This window comes from Triticum dicoccoides, chromosome 5A (assembly GCF_002162155.2).
Source record: "Triticum dicoccoides isolate Atlit2015 ecotype Zavitan chromosome 5A, WEW_v2.0, whole genome shotgun sequence".
Taxonomy (NCBI): Eukaryota; Viridiplantae; Streptophyta; class Magnoliopsida; order Poales; family Poaceae; genus Triticum; species Triticum dicoccoides.
The window spans coordinates 299658395-299678017 of record NC_041388.1 but is presented as its reverse complement, the minus strand read 5'-3'; the positions used below and the strand labels follow the sequence as shown (position 1 = coordinate 299678017).

The window sequence follows — 19623 nt, the reverse complement described above, 5'->3', positions numbered from 1 at the left end:
GCTCACGCGAAGATTTCCTAGTTCTATTTGAGTCATTTCAGCATCCTCTCCATTTTCTTCTTCTCTTTCTTCTGATAAATTATCACAAGAGCCTATCGCGTCATCTTGGCCATTAACATCAGAACCATCATTTTCAATGGATTTCCGAAGTTGCAACATATTTTCTGGAAGCTGTTGTGTGAGGAGAAACCTACACAATCGGTATTTTTCAGTATCATACCAATAGGGCATCATGCAAGATAACAGAAAATCTTTCGAGTCTATGATGTGTATTCAGGAAAAAAACAATTATTGCTTAAAAATATAAAAGAGGTTCTGGACTCATACTCCTTGGCTTCTTCTAAGCCTCGGGAGAAGCGTGTTTGCTTGCATTTGAGATGCAAGGAAGAAAGAAGGCCATTCAGAAAGGGCACCGCCTGCTTCGACTTAATCCTGAGGTACAAACACAACTTTAGTGTACTGCTTCGAAAGAAAAAGAAAAAATATGCTATAATCTTTTCACAGAACCAAACCTTGCAAAATCATGGGTGCCAAAGAATTGAACAAGTATTGATTGATCTAACCGAATTGGCTTCAGGGCCCGGCTAGCATGAACATTTGACTCGTCCACTATAACAGCTGGCCACATTGCATGACCTGTTAAGGCACACCAGGCTCATTACATGAGAACAAATTTCAAGTCACTGGGAAAAGTGAGAAGCCTACACATAAAAGGGAGCACTGAAAGATGGCAAATCAACCACATAACTGAATGAAACAATTGAACAGAAAGGGAAATCCATGTCACTTGTTTACTTTAGGAATGTAGGAATGCAGAGGAAAATAGGACTCAATTATCAAATAACAAGTATGACAGGTAATTGAGGAGATGAATAATGAAAATGTCAAATAATAAATCAATACTGGGCTTAACATTAGAAAGCATTTTCTGTAAAAAGAGACAGTTAACCATCTAACACATGTGATGTGCATGAGAAATCAAATAAAGTTGTATAAGTTGATGCAAAACTACCATAAACACTAGAATAAATAAAATATCACACGGTAAAAGTTCAAGGTAATCTGGACAATGACTACAAACAATGGAATAAAACTTGTGATGACTGACAGAATAAACAGAAAAGACCATTGGCATCTAATCGCAGATAACAGCTGGAAGCATCGGCACTCATAAGAAAAAGACATAGGAGTACCTGTTATTTTAGCCCACACTAGATCATCTGGATCAAGACCTTGGTAGTCATGAAAGCTGACAGCAAGTGCAAGCAGCTCATCGTATCCCTTCTTATCCAGGTTAGATGCTCCAAATTTCAGGTTCAGGCTCTTCATTTCCTCGGATGAAATGGAAAATTGTATCCTTTCATTAGCTAGGGTAAGGTCTTCTGCTTCACCGTCATCGTACTTCACCTGCAATTCGTTTAGCTTTAGATATCAACTACACGACATTTCACATGGCACTCTTCATAGTGCGGACATTACATGGAAAACAGAGTGACACATAACGAGCCTTTTAGTAAGGAAAATGCAGAGAAGATTATCAAATTCAACTCACAGCAATTTTTCATGAATAAGAAAAATAAGAACCAGGGATATAGAAAGCATACAGAATGCTTCTTGGTTAGTTCCGTGTAGGCCGTGATGGAACCCTTGTACCAATCATCATCTAAGGGCCAGAAAACCTGCATTCACCATCAAAATTGAGGCCCCAGTTTGGCTGCATTCCATATAGTGATGAAACAACCACATGCTCAGAACAGACGTCGCCAAGAACTTACCTTGCACACTAAACCGACAAACGCCTGCGGATCGGCACCCTGAATTTCCAACCTGCGACAAAGCCGGCGTCAAAATTACACAGAGAACAAGTATTCTAGTTGGCCGTTCCTTGTTGCTGAAGCCGTGAGGAGAGTTTCATTGCGAAGCAAGCACAGATCCAACTTACTCTACCCATCTCTTCTCAGATGGAGAGGCGGCCTCCAGCTGGCTGCTGCGGCGCCGTCGCCTCCGGGGCGCCGAAGTGCTCTCCTTCTGCACTCCCCCTCTGCGCCTCGGCTGCCGTCGCCCCAGCAGCTCCTCCCCGTCTCTATCCGCGCCCAATGCAGGCGGGGCGGAACCCAGGCTGAGCAGCTCGTGCTTGAGCGGGCGCTTCCGCCGCGAGCCCCTGCCCAGCGCCTCCTCCTCCTCCTCCGGCTGCCGCGGCGCTGTGGCGGGCGAGGACGGTCGTGGCTCCTCGAGCCGCGGCTTCTTGCGGCGACGGCGGTAGTAGACGATCACGGGCGGCTTGGCGCCCGCGGCGGCGGAGGCGGAGCTGCGGGGCTTCTTGGGGGGCGGGCAGGGGGCGGTGGAGGAGTAGACGCGGCCGAGGGGGAGGTAGCGCATGGGGTGGTCCCCGTCCTCCCCCTCGTCCTGGTGCACGAAGCTCCCCTCCACGGCGATCACCATGGCCGGCGGGTAGGGTTTCGGGTGCCGCTCCTCCAGCGCTGCACGCCCTAGGGCTTTCGGGGATTTGGGGATTGCAGGGGGGTTCAGTGAGGGGGGGAGGTTCCCGTTTGGGGTGGGCGACGCGTCGCCAAATCTTTTGGGGGGGCTCAGCGCGGGAGCTAGCATCGCCTCCGCGCCTCTCTCTATCTCTCTCACCGCGGAGCTGGATGGGGATTTCCCGATTTCTTTTCTCCGCGGCAGCCCTCCTCCGCTCTGCTGGCTGGCTGCTGCGCCTGCGCTGCTGTCTCCCGTTGTTGCCAGTGCCAGTGTGCATTGCCCGTTCGCTGGTCTTCTCGCCATCATACCACGGGGTCCCTGCGGTCTTCTTTTCTTCTCCGTCAGTGTTCCAATTAGGCTTCCAGTTAGATGTGATAAGAAGAATATGAATCTCGGTACAATAATAGTATTTCTAGACAGATTTTATACTTGCATTGGGATCTATCAAAGTGCATGGTATCCGGCTTAAGCATTCAAATATGGAAAAAAACGCAAACCGGTCGATTTGAAACAGATGGCTCGGGGCCGTTGAATATAAAACGAGGGGCCAGATCATCGTCTTCTTCCTCGAACCGTTTTTCTTCCCGCGCTCTTAAGCTTCATCCTCTCCTCTTCCACGAGACAAAGATTTCTCCCCCTCCCCAGCTTGCCCTTTGCCTCGTCTCCGGGGAGTTCCCGTCCAAGCCGGCTCATGCTCCATACAATTCGAGCGGTGATCGAAGCTAAAAGGCCCACACATGCACATGTCTAACCTCTAGCCTGCCTCTGTTTGCAATATGTGGCGGCGGCGGCTCACTCCTAAGGAGGCCCCGACGAGGATGCCTTGACCGGTTGCGCCATCCCCGGTTTGGCCTCATGTGTTGCCGCTCCTTCCTGCAAGAACAGACTAATGTGATTAGGGTTTCACGCAAACCAAGGAATAGCAAACCATCAATTTTGTAGTGTTTAGCATATGAACTGAGGAAAAAATATGTTGAATTGGCAATAGTACTTGATGTCAAGTCGAGAAAAACAGTAGTCTCTTTCTTTGCTTGCATCAAAAGTCAACGGATAGAGAAATCCATCTTCATCGTTGATTGAATCAAAACGCATGTGCATCGCTCCTTTGACAGTTTGTTGTATTAGCGTCCATCCATATTTGTTCTTACGTCCAAGATGAAGATAGAATCACACACGCTAATTACTCACCTCTATCACCGGGAATTGAAGCTCTGCAGGGTCGTTGCTCGGTCAAGAACAATGTCGATCCTTATTGTTGCCTCCAAGAGAAGAGAATGGCGTGGCGGTGTCGAAAGCATGCGATGGAAAACATGCAATTCTAGATTTGTTGACAAAAAAGGAAATGTGAGAAAGACGAACAAGTGCGTGCACGGGCAATGAAAGGGGCAAAGAGGGAGGTATTTTGGGAATGCATGGTTACCATGACATAAAACCTTCTATTTCAAGTTAGCAAAGGCCTTGCAAGACATATCTTCGTGCATAAATGGATCTATCAGACATGCCAATATCAAGTTAACCTTCTAGTTTAGTGATGCTCGGGCAATTGAAAATTAATCTAGGGTGAATGTATACATCATATCTCTAAACGTGTTACTCGTGAAAATGTAGGGCCCTATAGCCAGCTTAGTCATCTGACTTGCTCAATCCTGTTGGGAATTAATGTATAGTGTTGTGCCTATCATGTTTATAAATTTGTTATGTGTGATCAATTACGACTATAAACTCATCCACCCCACAAAGGTGCCTGGACTAGTGAAATTGCATTGTCTCCCAAATTTTAGTTTGGTGTTGATGATAATAGGGTTACTGAGGACTAATGTTGTTTATCAAGTTTACCTCGGGTCATTGGTCTCTCGGTGATTGTTTACATACAAGATTGACCTCGTATTTCAAAATGGAAAAGGGCATCGGTTTTCCGGAGACTAAGGTTTTTCGATTCCATTTGAGTCATAGGACAACAACATTATTAAGAGGGGTCAACGTGTTTAAGGAAGTTGGGGAACATACCTACTATACATACATTCTCCCGCTACGCCAAATAATTCAAAGGGTAAAACCCTAAGCAAATCTAAGATGTGATGGGACCCCCTAGGTCCCTGGGTCCAGGGGACGGGTCCCTAGAGTCCTTGTCATTCTACATTTGGACACCACGGGTCCCCAGACTCGCGGACCTCCGGGTCCTCTATGCCCCAACCCCTTAGCAACAAGTCCCTCTATATGGCTTAGGTCTCCGGGGACATGTACCTCCATGAAAGTGCATTCATCTCTAAATGGTGTTGTGTGATGGAAATGTGGTTAATGGAACTAGTGAAGGTTGTTGAGATTTATGTCAGGTCATTGGTTCCCCGAAGTTTTATTTCGAAGATGGTTGACTCCCCCCCCACACACACACACTTCAAAACGGTCAAAGGCATGGTTTTCCAACGACTTAAAACTTTTTTTGGTTTATTTGAGTCGTAAGACAACCGCACTATCAAGAGGGGTCGAGGTGGGTGGATGAAAGCGTGGGAACACTCCATAACATATACACGAGCTATCCCATCCTATCCACTGCAAAAATCCACAAAGTCTACCCAAGATGTGCCCATTTGCATGTTGCCCCATGCACATGGGTTCTAGAGGTCGTGCACGCGGGGTCCAGGGAAAACTCTCTGGACACCCCGTGGACATGGGGTAGGTTGAATTTCTCTGGACACCTTGTGTGCACGGGGTCTAACCCTCCGTGCACACGGGGTAGTGAGAATTCTCTCCGGACACGACCCACGTGCACATGGGGCGACAAGAATTCTCTCTGGACACCCCGTGCACATGGGATCTCCAGCCTACCATCGTTTAGATTTTGGGGATGACTATATAAAGCCCTTGTTCCACCTCCAACCACTTAACCCTAATGGCTTGAGCTACTCCACCTTTGATAGATTCCACTTCACTTAATACTTTGTATCCCCCCAAACACCTTGATTCTTTGGGGATAGAGAGAGCAAGACCCATCTACAATTTGACCAACTGATTCTTGTTCCCCACTCAATTTCTTCATCCAAACTTGTTGGTCTTGGAGCTTAGGCTCCTAGGCGGTTAGACGTTCCTCCGAAAGCTTCCTTATGTCTAGTATGCTCCAAAGAAGTTTGTAAATATGTGGTGGTCACCTTCAAGACCAACCCTCGAGCGATTCGAGGCTCATTCGTTGGGGGTGACCCGGAGGGAGACTTGGTGGCGTTCTGGAGCCTGTGTTCCGGGACCGCTTCAACGGAGATTACCGCTCCCAAAGAGTGTGAACTTCGGGATAAATCCGTTCCCGTGAATCACTTGTGGTTAATCCTTTCTGGCACTTTACTTCCCTTGCATGCTTGTGGCTTTCTAATTAGATTGTTGCCTAGCATACTTTGCTCTGAGCTTGCTTGCCATGTCTAAAGAACCTACTTTATCTATAATTCCCTGAAATTGGTAAATATTGTTAAAATTTATAGTCTCCTATTCACCCCCTCTAGTTGATCATATCGATCCTTTCAGATGACGTGGTGTCACCCCCTTACAAATAGGTATGATTGTCAGGCTCAAAGAGACATAGTGATTGGCCCTGCGCGGGGATCGAGGCATCGTGGGGCTCCGCAATGGTCATGTCCCATGATTTTCATTGTAAATGCGGGAAAATAGACAACGCTCATCGATTCGGTTCCATTTTGGCAATGATGGCATCTCGCACGCGCAAAATAGGCGAGTCTATCGATGCAGTGTGCACGTGTCACCACATATGGGTCGTTGCTTGGGCGCCCTGAACAGCTATAAAGAGGGCCCACAGCCGACGTGGGGTCATTCCTCATTCTGCTACTTGCTTTCTTCTTCCTTGCAAGCCTTATCCCACCATTACCAAAAGATCCTGTGAACTATCCATCTAGTTTGTTTCCTCCTCGACTGCAGCTTACCAAAATCTGCCCAATGGCACATGGCGAGGGAGGTCGTAGGCATAGCAACAGAGGAAGAGGTAGTTCATGCTGGTGGCTACATCGGCCCTGCCAGTGAGGGCAAGAAGGAGGCCATCACTAACAGTATGAAGCAAAAAATGGTTCCCCTCCACCACCAAATGCAAGAACCTGAGGGATCTCGTGGCATAGGGGTTCCTGCCAAGGAAGGGAGTGTTGGCTTGGTCGCAGGTGAAGAAAGGACCAACGGGCTAAAGTCAAAATCATCAGTTGGGCCTTCATCCTCGGAGTCTTGTGCGTGGCTCGCCAAGTATTCCAACTCGGCATCCCTCTCTTCGAAATAAGTGCAAGTTGCATCATTAAGCTTATCAGATGCGATTGCGGCCTCCTATGTGAAGGAAATATACCCTAGAGGCAATAATAAAGTTTTTATTTATATTTCCTTATATCATGGTAAATGTTTATTATTCATGATAGAATTGTATTAACCGGAAACTTAGTACATGTGTGAATACATAGACAAATAGAGTGTCCCTAGTATGCCTCTACTTGATTAGCTCGTTATCAAAGATGGTTAAGTTTCCTGACCATAGACATGTGTTGTCATTTGATGAACGGGATCACATCATTAGAGAATGATGTGATGGACAAGACCCATCCGTTAGCTTAGCATTATGATCGTTTAGTTTTATTGTTATTGCTTTCTTCATGACTTATACATATTCCTCTAACTATGAGATTATGCAACTCCCGAATACCGGAGGAACACCTTGTGTGCTATCAAACATCACAACGTAATTGGGTGATTATAAAGATGCTCTACAGGTGTCTCCGAAGGTGCTTGTTGAGTTGGCAAAGATCAAGATTAGTATTTGTCATGTCGTGTATCGGAGAGGTATCTCTGGGCCCTCTCGGTAATGCTCGTCACTATAAGCCTTGCAAGCAATGTGACTAATAGATTAGTTGCGGGATGATGCATTATGAAATGAGTAAAGAGACTTGCCGGTAACGAGATTGAACTAGGTATGAGGATACCGATGATCGAATCTCGGGCAAGTAACATACCGATGACAAAGGGAATGACGTATGTTGTTATGTGATACATCGACAACGTATCTATAAATTTTTATTGTTCCATGCTATTATATTATCAACCTTGGATGTTTTATATGCATTTATATGCTATTTTATATGATTTTTGGACTAACCTATTAACCTAGAGCCCAGTGTCACTTTCTGTTTTTTCCTTGTTTTAGAGTATTGCAGAAAAGGAAAATCAAATGGAGTCCAATTGACCTGAAACTTCACGGAACTTATTTTTTGGACCAGAAGAAGCCCACGGAGTATCGGAGATGGACCAGAAGAGTCCCGGGCTGCCCACGAGGGTGGGGGGCGCGCCCCCTGCCTTGTGGACAGCCCAGAGATCCACCGACGTACTTCTTCCTCCTATATATATATCCATATACCCTAAAAACTTTAGAGAGCAGAATAGATCAGGAGTTCCACCGCCAGAAGCCTCCGTAGCCATCGAAAACCAATCTAGACCCGTTCCGGCACCCTGCCGGAGGGGGAACCCCTCACCGGTGGCCATCTTCATCATCCCGGCGCTCTCCATGATGAGGAGGGAGTAGTTCTCCCTCGGGGCTGAGGGTATGTACGAGTAGCTATGTGTTTGATCTCTCTCTCTCTCTCGTGTTCTTGAGGTGATACGATCTTGATGTATCACGAGCTTTGCTATTATAGTTAGATCTTATGATGTTTCTCCCCCTCTACTCTCTTGTGATGAATTGAGTTTTCCCTTTAAAGTTATCTTGTCGGATTGAGTCTTTAAGGATTTGAGAACACTTGATGTATGTCTTGCGTGGGATACCCGTGGTGACAACGGGGTATTCTATTGATCCACTTGATGTATGTTTTGGTGATCAACTTGCGGGTTCCGCCCATGAACCTATGCATAGGGGTTGGCACACGTTTTCGTCTTGACTCTCCGGTAGAATCTTTGGGACACTCTTTGAAGTTCTTTGTGTTGGTTTGAATAGATGAATCTGAGATTGTGTGATGCATATCGTATAATCATACCCACGGATACTTGAGGTGACATTGGAGTATCTAGGCAACATTAGGGTTTTGGTTGATTTGTGTCTTAAGGTGTTATTCTAGTACGAACTCTAGGATAGATTGAACGGAAAGAATAGCTTCATGTTACTTTACTACGGACTCTTGAATAGATCGATCAGAAAGGATAACTTTGAGGTGGTTTCGTACCCTACCATAATCTCTTTGTTTGTTCTCCGCTATTAGTAACTTTGGAGTGACTCTTTGTTGCATGTTGAGGGATAGTTATATGATCCAATTATGTTATTATTGTTGAGAGAACTTACACTAGTGAAAGTATGAACCCTAGGCCTTGTTTCCTAGCATTGCAATACCGTTTATGCTCACTCTTATCATTAGTTACCTTGCTATTTTTATATTTTCAGATTACAAAAACCATTATCTACTATCCATATTGCACTTGTATCATCATCTCTTCACCGAACTAGTGCACCTATACAATTTACCATTGTATTGGGTGTGTTGGGGACACAAGATACTCTTTGTTATTTGGTTGCAGGGTTGTTTGAGAGAGACCATCTTCATCCTACGCCTCCCACGGATTGATAAACCTTGGGTCATCCACTTGAGGGAAATTTGCTACTGTCCTACAAACCTCTGCACTTGTAGGCCCAACAACATCTACAAGAAGAAGGTTGTGTAGTAGATATCAAGCTCTTTTCTGGCGCCGTTGCCGGGGAGGTTAGCGCTTGAAGGTATATCTTTAGATCTTGCAATCGAATCTTTTTGTTTCTTGTTTTAGCACTAGTTTAGTTTATAAAAGAAAACTAAGAAAAATATGGAATTGAGTTTGCCTCATACGCTTCATCTTTTTAATATCTTTTGTGAGTATGATGGAAAGGAAAATTGTGCCAAAGTGTTAGAAGAAGAATGCATTAAAATGTTTGGCACTAAATCTTTGAATGATGAGCATGATTGCAATGTTATTAGTATGAACTCCTTGAATATCCATAGTACTAATGATGATTGCACTAGTTATGATAAAAATGTCTCCTATAAACATGTCAAATTTTGTGGAGTGCATTGGGTTTGCAAGTACACACCAAATAGGGAAGATAGATATTGCAAGAGTCATAAGCATTTAGAAACTAAATGGTTGCAAGAAAGGCTAAATGTTAGTGTTGAAAATTAAAAATTTCTTAGCCATACTTGTCAACTTTGCAATGAACATGGTCATTTAAATATCAAATGCAAATTGTTACATGATCGAATCGTGTCCAAAAATTGTGATGACTTGATTTCCCTTGCACATTATAATGAACTTAGTTTGCTTTTGGGTTATGAAGAAATGAAACGTCAAACTAAGATTATTCCAGAATATAACCTCGAGAAATTCCTCGATATTGATCTAGAAGAAATTTATATGTATTGTGTTGTGAATTGCATTGAAAATCCTTATATTGCCAATTATATAAAGAAAACAAAACAAAAAGAAGATGAAGAGAATACTAATGAAAGGGAAGAGACTTCCCAATATCCTCCTATTATTTCTTATGATGAATCAGGTAACGAGGAGGAGCCTTCTATTCAACCAATCTCATTAATAAGGAGCTCCAAAAAGAGGATTGAACCCAAACATGATGTGGTGAAAAAGAAGAAAAGAAAAAGGAAGATAGGTAAAAAGATATCTCTCCCAAATAATGCTGCTCCTATTACTGTTGTTCCTCATGAAAATATAATTGTGGAAGATGATGCACTTGATGATGATCTCGTTATGCCTATTGCTTGTTGTGATGATTATGATTGGGAAGATAATGATACTTCTTATGATCTTGAAAATCTTTTTGGCACTTGCTTGGAATAATATGATAATTGCTATACTATTGGTGCTATCCATACTATTAATGATGAGGGTGATTATGCTTATGATATGAAAAGGCCCAAGCTTGGGGATGCTATGTTTGATGAAGATGATGTTTTTGAGAATACATTTGCTGCAATTAATGTCTGTCCCAAGCTTGGGGATGCTACGTTTAATGAAGATGATATTTTTAGTCTCCCAAGTTTTGATATGCAAATTTATAATGATCATAGCATGCCTCCTACTTATGATGATTATATTGATGAAAGTGGGTTTGGAAGAGTATCAACTTTAGGAAGTAATGATCCCACTATTTTGGAGGATGTTGAATCTTATTATTATAATTATTAAAGTGGATTTGGAGAGGTCATGACTTTATTTAGTGATGATTCCACTATCTTGGAAGAGGTTTCAATCGATTATGATGAGAACAAAGTTGCTACTTATGATAATTATTGTGATGATACATATTGTTGGAAATATGCCCTAGAGGCAATAATAAATTGGTTATTATTATATTTCCTTGTTCATGATAATCGTTTATTATCCATGCTAGAATTGTATTGATAGGAAACTCAGATACATGTGTGGATACATAGACAACACCATGTCCCTAGTAAGCCTCTAGTTGACTAGCTCGTTGATCAATAGATGGTTACGGTTTCCTGACCATGGACATTGGATGTCGTTGATAACGGGATCACATCATCAGGAGAATGATGTGATGGACAAGACCCAATCCTAAGCCTAGCACAAGATCATGTAGTTCGTATGCTAAAGCTTTTCTAATGTCAAGTATCATTTCCTTAGACCATGAGATTGTGCAACTCCCAGATACCGTAGGAGTGCTTTGGGTGTGCCAAATGTCACAACGTAACTGGGTGGCTATAAAGTTACACCACAGGTATCTCCAAAAGTGTCTGTTGGGTTGGCACGAATCAAGACTGGGATTTGTCACTCCGTGTAAACGGAGAGGTATCTCTGGGCCCACTCGGTAGGACATCATCATAATGTGCACAATGTTATCAAGGAGTTGATCACGGGATGATGTGTTACGGAACAAGTAAAGAGACTTGCCGGTAACGAGATTGAACAAAGTATCGGGATACCGACGATCGAATCTCGGGCAAGTATCGTACGGATAGACAAAGGGAATTGTATACAGGATTGATTAAGTCCTTGACATCGTGGTTCATCCGATGAGATCATCGTGGAGCATGTGGGAGCCAGCATGGGTATCTAGATCCCGCTGTTGGTTATTGACCGGAGAGTTGTCTTGGCCATGTCTGCATGACTCCCAAACCCGTAGGGTCTACACACTTAAGGTTCGATGACGCTAGGGTTATAGGGAAAGGATGTACGCGGTTACCGAATGTTGTTCAGAGTCTCGGATGAGATCCCGGACGTCACGAGGAGTTCCGGAATGGTCCGGAGGTAAAGATTGATATATAGGAAGTATGGTTTTGGCCACCGGAAGTGTTCCGGGCATCACCGGTAGTGTACCGGGACCACCGGAGGGGTCCGGGGGTCCACCAGGTGGGGCCACCAGCCCCGGAGGCCTACATGGGCCAATAGTGGGAAGGGAACAGCCCCTAGGTGGGCTAGGGCGCCTCCCACCAAGGCCCAAGGCGCCTCCAATAGGGGAAGGGGGCAAACCCTAGGGCAGATGGGCCCTAAGGCCCACCCTAGGTGCGCCTCCCCCTCTCCCCCTTGTGGCCGCCACCCTAGATGGGATCTAGGGCTGCCGCACCCCTTGGGGTGGGAACCCTAGGTGGGGGCATAGCCCTCCCTCTCCCCCTATATATAGTGGAGGCAAAGGGGCAGCCCAATATACGATTCAATCTCCTTGTTGGCACAGCCCTACCACTCTTCCTCCTCGTCTCTCGTAGTGCTTGGCAAAGCCCTGCTGGAGTCCTGCACTAATCCAGCACCACCACGCCGTCGTGCTGCTGCTGGATGGAGTCTTCCCTGACCTCTCCTTCTCCCCTTGCTGGATCAAGGCATAGGAGACGTCACCGGGCTGTACGTGTGTTGAACACGGAGGTGTCGTCCGTTCGGCACTAGGATCATCGGTGATTTGGATCACGACGAGTACGACTCCATCAACCCCGTTCACTTGAACGCTTCCGCTTAGCGATCTACAAGGGTATGTAGATGCACTCTCCTTCCCCTCGTTGCTAGATTACTCCATAGATTGATCTTGGTGATGCGTAGAAAATTTTGAATTTCTGCTACGTTCCCCAACAGTGGCATCATGAGCTAGGTCTATGCGTAGTTACTATGCACGAGTAGAACACAAAGTAGTTGTGGGCGTGGATATTGTCAATTATCTTGCCGTTACTAGTCTTATCTTGATTCGGCGGCATCATGGGATGAAGCGGCCCGGACCAACCTTACATGTACGCTTACGTGAGACCGGTTCCACCGACTGACATGCACTAGTTGCATAAGGTGGCTGGCGGGTGTCTGTCTCTCCCACTTTAGTCGGATCGGATTCGATGAACAAGGTCCTTATGAAGGGTAAATAGAAATTGGCAATTCACGTTGTGGTTTTGGCGTAGGTAAGAAACGTTCTTGCTAGAAACCTATAGCAGCCACATAAAAACTTGCAACAACAATTAGAGGACGTCTAACTTGTTTTTGCAGCAAGTGTTTTGTGATGTGATATGGCCAAAGGATGTGATGAATGATATATGTGATGTATGAGATGATCATGTTCTTGTAATAGGAATCACGACTTGCATGTCGATGAGTATGACAACCGGCAGGAGCCATAGGAGTTGTCTTAATTTATTTATGATCTGCGTGTCAATATAAACGTCATGTAATTACTTTACTTTATTGCTAACTGTTAGCTGTAGTAGTAGAAGTAATAGTTGGCGAGACAACTTCATCAAGACACGATGATGGAGATCATGATGATGGAGATCATGGTGTCATGCCGGTGACAATGATGATCATGGAGCCCCGAAGATGGAGATCAAAAGGAGCAAAATGATATTGGCCATATCATGTCACTTTTTGATTGCATGTGATGTTTATCATGTTTTTGCATCTTATTTGCTTAGAACGACGGTAGTAAATAAGATGATCCCTCATTAAAATTTCAAGAAAGTGTTCCCCCTAACTGTGCACCGTTGCGAAGGTTCGTTGTTTCGAAGCACCACATGATGATTGGGTGTGATAGATTCTAATGTTCGAATACAACGGGTGTTGACGAGCCTAGCATGTACAGACATGGCCTCGGGACACATGCGAAACACTTAGGTTGACTTGACGAGCCTAGCATGTACAGACATGGCCTCGGAACACAGAAGACCAAAAGGTCGAGCATGAGTCGTATGGTAGATACGATCAACATGAAGATGTTCACCGATGATGACTAGTCCGTCTCACGTGATGATCGGACACGGCCTAGTTGACTCGGATCATGTAATGACTTAGATGACTAGAGGGATGTCTATCTGAGTGGGAGTTCATAAGATGAACTTAATTATCCTGAACATAGTCAAAAGGTCTTCGCAAATTATGTCGTGGCTCGCGCTTTAGTTCTACTGTTTAGATATGTTCCTAGAGAAAATTTAGTTGAAAGTTGATAGTAGCAATTATGCGGACTAGGTCCGTAAACTGAGGATTGTCCTCATTGCTTCATAGAAGGCTTATGTCCTTAATGCACCGCTCAGTGTGCTGAACCTCGAACGTCGTCTGTGGATGTTGCGAACATCTGACATACACATTTTGATAACTACGTGATAGTTCAGTTAAACGGTTTAGAGTTGAGGCACCGAAGACATTTTGAAACGTCGCGAAACATATGAGATGTTTCGAGGGCTGAAATTGGGATTTCAGGCTCGTGCCCACGTCAAGAGGTATAAGACCTCCGACGATTTTCTTAGCCTGCAAACTAAGGGAGAAAAGCTCAATTGTTGAGCTTGTGCTTAGATTGTCTGAGTACAACAATCATTTGAATCGAGTGGGAGTTGATCTTCCAGATGAGATAGTGATGTTTCTCCGAAGTCATTACCTCCAAGCTGCTAGAGCTTCATGATGAACTATGATATATCAGGGACATATATGATGATCCTTGAGATATTCGCGATGTTTGACACCACAAAAGTAGAAATCAAGAAGGAGCATCAATTGTTGATGGTTGGTGAAACCACTAGTTTCAAGAAGGGCAAGGGCAAGAAGGGATACTTCATGAAATGGCAAATCAGCTGCTGCTCTAGTGAAGAAACCCAAGGTTGAACCCAAACCCGAGACTAAGTGCTTCTGTAATAAGGGGAACAGCCACTGGAGCAGAATTACCCTAGATACTTGGTAGATGAGAAGGCTGGCAAGGTCGATAGAAGTATATTGGATATACATTGTGTTAATGTGTACTTTACTAGTACTCCTAGTAGCACCATGGTATTAGATACCGGTTCGGTTGCTAAATGTTAGTAAACTCAAAATAAAAGGCTGCGGAGTAAACGGAGACTAGCTAAAGGTGAGCTGGCGATATGTGTTGGAAGCTTTTCCCTAGCTTGATGTGATCAAGCATCGCACACTCCCTCTACCATCGAGATTGGTGTTTGCATTGAGCATAAACATGATTGGATTATGTCTATCGCAATACGGTTATTCATTTAAGGAGAATAATGGTTACTCTGTTTAATTGAATAATACCTTCAATGGTCTTGCACCTAAAATGAATGGTTTATTGAATCTCGATTGTAGTGATACACATGTTCATGCCAAAAGATATAAGATAGTAATGATAGTACCACCTACTTGTGGCACTGCCACGTAAGTCATATCGGTATAAAACGCATGAAGAAGCTCCATGTTGATGGATCTTTGGGCTCACTCGTTTTGAAAAGTTTGAGACATGCGAACCATGTCTATTGGTGTATATGCATGAAGAAACTCCATGCAAATGGACCGTTTGGACTCACTTGATTTTGAATCACTCGAGACATGCAAATCATACCACATGGGCAAGATGACTGAAAGCCTCGTTTTCAGTAAAATGGAACTAGAAAGCAACTTGTTGGAAGTAATACATTTTGATGTGTGCAGTCCAATGAGTGCTGAGGCGTGTAGTGGATATCGTTATGTTCTTACTTCACAGATGATTTGAGTAGATGTTGAGTACATTTACTTGATGAATCACGAGTCTGAATTATTGAAAGGTTCAAGTAATTTCAGGGTGAAGTTGAAAGATCGTCGTGACAAGAGGATAAAATATCTATGAGATGAATATCTGAGTTACGAGTTGGCACAAAATTAAGACATTGTGGAAATTGTTTCACAACTAATACAGCCTGGAACACCATAGTGTGATGGTGTGTCCGAACATCATAACTGCACCCTATTAGATATGATGCATACCATGATGTCTCTTATCGAATTACCATGATAGTTTATGGGTTAGGCATTAGAGACAACCACATTCACTTTAAATAGGGCACCACGTAATTCCTATGAGATGACACCGTATGAACTATGGTTTAGAGAAACCTAAGCTGTCATTTCTTAAAAGTTTGGGGCTGCGACGCTTATGTGAAAAAGTTTCAGGATGATAAGCTCGAACCCAAAGCGGATAAATGCATCTTCATAGGACACCCAAAACAGTTGGGTATACCTCCTGTCTCAGATCCGAAAGCAATAAGGGATTGCTTCTAGAATTGGGTCCTTTCTCAAGGAAAAGTTTCTCTCGAAAGAATTGAGTGGGAGGATGGTGGAGACTTGATGAGGTTATTGAACCGTCTCTTCAACTAGTGTGTGGCAGGGCACAGGGAGTTGTTCCTGTGGCACCTACACCAATTGAAGTGGAAGCTTATGATAGTGATCATGAAACTTCAGATCAAGTCACTACCAAACCTCGTGGGATGACAAGGATGCGTACTACTTCAGAGTGGTACGTAATCCTGTCTTGGAAGTCATGTTGCTAGACAACAATGAACCTACGAGCTATGGAGAAGCGATGGTGGGCCTAGATTCCAAAATGGCTCGAGGCCATATAATCCGAGAGAGGATCCATATATGAAAACAAAGTGTAGACTTTGGAAGAACTGCTTGATGGTCGTAAGGCTGTTAGGTACATATGGATTTTAAAAGGAAGACGGACAATGATGGTAAGTATCACCATTAAGAAAGCCCGACTTGTCGTTAAGATGTTTTCTGACAAGTTCAAGGAGTTGACTAGGATGAGACTTTCTCACTCGTAGCGATGCTAAGAGTCTGTTGGAATTATATTAGCGATTACTGCATTATTTATGAAATCTTGCAGATAGGATGTCAAAAAACATTGTTTCCTCGACGATTTTCTTGAGGAAAGATTGTATGTGATACAACCGGAAGGTTTTATCAATCCTGAAAGATGCTAACAAGTATGCAAAGCTCCAACAATCCTTCTAAGGACTGGAGTAAGCATCTCGAAGTTGGAATGTATGCTCTGATGAGATGATCAAAGATTTTGGGTGTATACAAAGTTTATGAGAAACTTGTATTTCCAAAGAAGTGAGTGGGAGCACTATAGAATTTCTGATGAGTATATGTTGATGACATATTGTTGATCAGAAATGATGTAGAATTTCTGGAAAGCATATAGGGTTATTTGGAAAGTGTTTTTCAATGGAAAACCTGAATTAAGCTACTTGAACATTGAGCATCAAGATCTATAAGGATAGATAAAAACCGCTTAATGGTACTTTCAAATGAGCACATACCTTGACATGATCTTGAAGGTGTTCAAGATGGACCAGCCAAAGAAGGAGTTCTTGCCTGAGTTGTAAGGTATGAAGTTAAGACTTAAAGCTCGACCACGGCAGAAGAAAGAGGAAGGACGAAGGTCGTCCCCTATGCTTTTGTCATAGGCTCTATACGGTATGCCATGCTGAGTACCGCACCTGATGTGTGTCTTGCCACATATCTGGCAAGAGGGTACAAAGGTAATCTAGGAGTAGATCACCAGATAGTGGTCTAAATTATCCTTAGAGGAATAAGGATATGTTTCTCGGTTATGGAGGTGATAAAGAGTTTGACGTAAAGAGTTACGTCGATGCAAGCTTAACACCTATCCGGATAGCTCTGAGTAGTGATACCGGATACGTATCATGGAGCAACAATTTAGAATAGCTCCAAGTAGAATAGTTATTTGAAATGGCTCCAAATGTAGCGTAGTAGTTGCGTCTACAAGATGACATAGAAATTTGTGAAGTACATACGGATCTGAATGTTGCAGACCCATTGACTGAAACCTCTCTCACAAGCATAACATGATCAAACCCAGAACTCTTTGGGTGTTAGTCACATGGGGATGTGACCTTGAGTGTTAATCACATATCGATGTGAACTGGATTATTGACTCTAGTGCAAGTGGGAGACTGTTCGAAATATGCCCTAGAGGCAATAATAAATTGGTTATTATTATATTTCCTTGTTCATGATAATCGTTTATTATCCATGCTAGAATTGTATTGATAGGAAACTCAGATACATGTGTGGATACATAGACAACACCATGTCCCTAGTAAGCCTCTAGTTGACTAGCTCGTTGATCAATAGATGGTTACGGTTTCCTGACCATGGACATTGGATGTCGTTGATAACGGGATCACATCATTAGGAGAATGATGTGATGGACAAGACCCAATCCTAAGCCCAGCACAAGATCATGTAGTTCGTATGCTAAAGCTTTTCTAATGTCAAGTATCATTTCCTTAGACCATGAGATTGTGCAACTCCCGGTTGCCGTAGGAGTGCTTTGGGTGTACCAAACGTCACACTGTAACTGGGTGGCTATAAAGGTACACTACAGGTATCTCCGAAAGTGTCTATTGGGTTGGCACGAATCGAGACTGGGATTTGTCACTCCGTGTAAACGGAGAGGTATCTATGGGCCCACTCGGTAGGACATCATCATAATGTGCACAATGTGATCAAGGAGTTGATCACGGGATGATGTGTTACGGAACGAGTAAAGAGACTTGCCGGTAACGAGATTGAACAAAGTATCGGGATACCGACGATCGAATCTCGGGCAAGTATCGTACCGATAGACAAAGGGAATTGTATACGGGATTGATTAAGTCCTTGACATCATGGTTCATCCGATGATATCATCATGGAGCATGTGGGAGCCAGCATGGGTATCCAGATCCAGCTGTTGGTTATTGACCAGAGAGTTGTCTCGGCCATGTCTGCATGACTCCCGAACCCGTAGGGTCTACACACTTAAGGTTTGATGACGCTAGGGTTATAGGGAAAGTATGTACGCGGTTACCGAATGTTGTTCGGAGTCCCGGATGAGATCTCGGACGTCACAAGGAGTTCCGGAATGGTCCGGAGGTAAAGATTGATATATAGGAAGTATGGTTTTGGCCACCGGAAGTGTTCCGGGCATCACGGGTAGTGTACCGGGACCACCGGAGGGGTCCGGGGGTCCACCAGGTGGGGTCACCAGCCCCGGAGGCCTACATGGGCCAATAGTGGGAAGGGACCAGCCCCTAGGTGGGCTAGGGCGCCTCCCACCAAGGCCCAAGGCGCCTCCAATAGGGGAAGGGGGCAAACCCTAGGGCAGATGGGCCCTAAGGCCCACCCTAGGTGCGCCTCCCCCTCCCCCCCTTGTGGCCGCCACCCTAGATGGGATCTAGGGCTGCCGCACCCCTTGGGGTGGGAACCCTAGGTGGGGGTGCAGCCCTCCCTCTCCCCCTATATATAGTGGAGGCAAAGGGGCAGCCCAATATACGATTCAATCTCCTTGTTGGCACAACCCTAACCCTCTTCCTCCTCGTCTCTCGTAGTGCTTGGCAAAGCCCTGCTGGAGTCCCGCACTAATCCAGCACCACCACGCCGCTGTGCTGCTGCTGGATGGAGTCTTCCCCGACCTCTCCTTCTCCCCTTGCTGGATCAAGGCATAGGAGACGTCACCGGGCTGTACGTGTGTTGAACACGAAGGTGTCGTCCGTTCGGCACTAGGATCATCGGTGATTTGGATCACGACGAGTACGACTCCATCAACCCCGTTCACTTGAACGCTTCCGCTTAGCGATCTACAAGGGTATGTAGATGCACTCTCCTTCCCCTCGTTGCTAGATTACTCCATAGATTGATCTTGGTGATGCGTAGAAAATTTTGAATTTCTGCTACGTTCCCCAACACATATGCTATAAAAAGTAGTGATGATTATATTTATAAAACTTGTCATGATTATGATTACCCTTTTTCTGAACATTACTCTTTTAATGTGGAAACAATTTATAGTATTCAAGTCTCTTATGATACTCCCACTATTCCGATTGAGAAGAATTTTGCTTATGAAGA

General features: G+C 44.3%; 1 protein-coding gene across 1 annotated transcript in view; it reads right to left on the bottom strand.

Annotated features, from left to right (window-relative positions):
- The window catches only part of LOC119301122 (histone-lysine N-methyltransferase TRX1-like), an 18011-nt gene extending 15328 nt beyond the window's left edge, over positions 1 to 2683 (bottom strand). The window contains exons 1-7 of the mRNA XM_037578027.1: positions 1943 to 2683; positions 1776 to 1827; positions 1605 to 1679; positions 1194 to 1407; positions 513 to 636; positions 328 to 432; positions 1 to 190 (exon numbers count right to left, since the gene is read on the bottom strand). The exon at positions 1 to 190 is cut by the window's left edge and continues 4 nt beyond it. Of these exons, the coding sequence (XP_037433924.1) occupies positions 1 to 190; positions 328 to 432; positions 513 to 636; positions 1194 to 1407; positions 1605 to 1679; positions 1776 to 1827; positions 1943 to 2607 (1425 nt within the window). The 5' untranslated portion in view covers positions 2608 to 2683. The remainder of the gene's footprint in view (positions 191 to 327; positions 433 to 512; positions 637 to 1193; positions 1408 to 1604; positions 1680 to 1775; positions 1828 to 1942) is intronic.
- Between the last annotated feature and the right edge of the window lie 16940 nt (positions 2684 to 19623).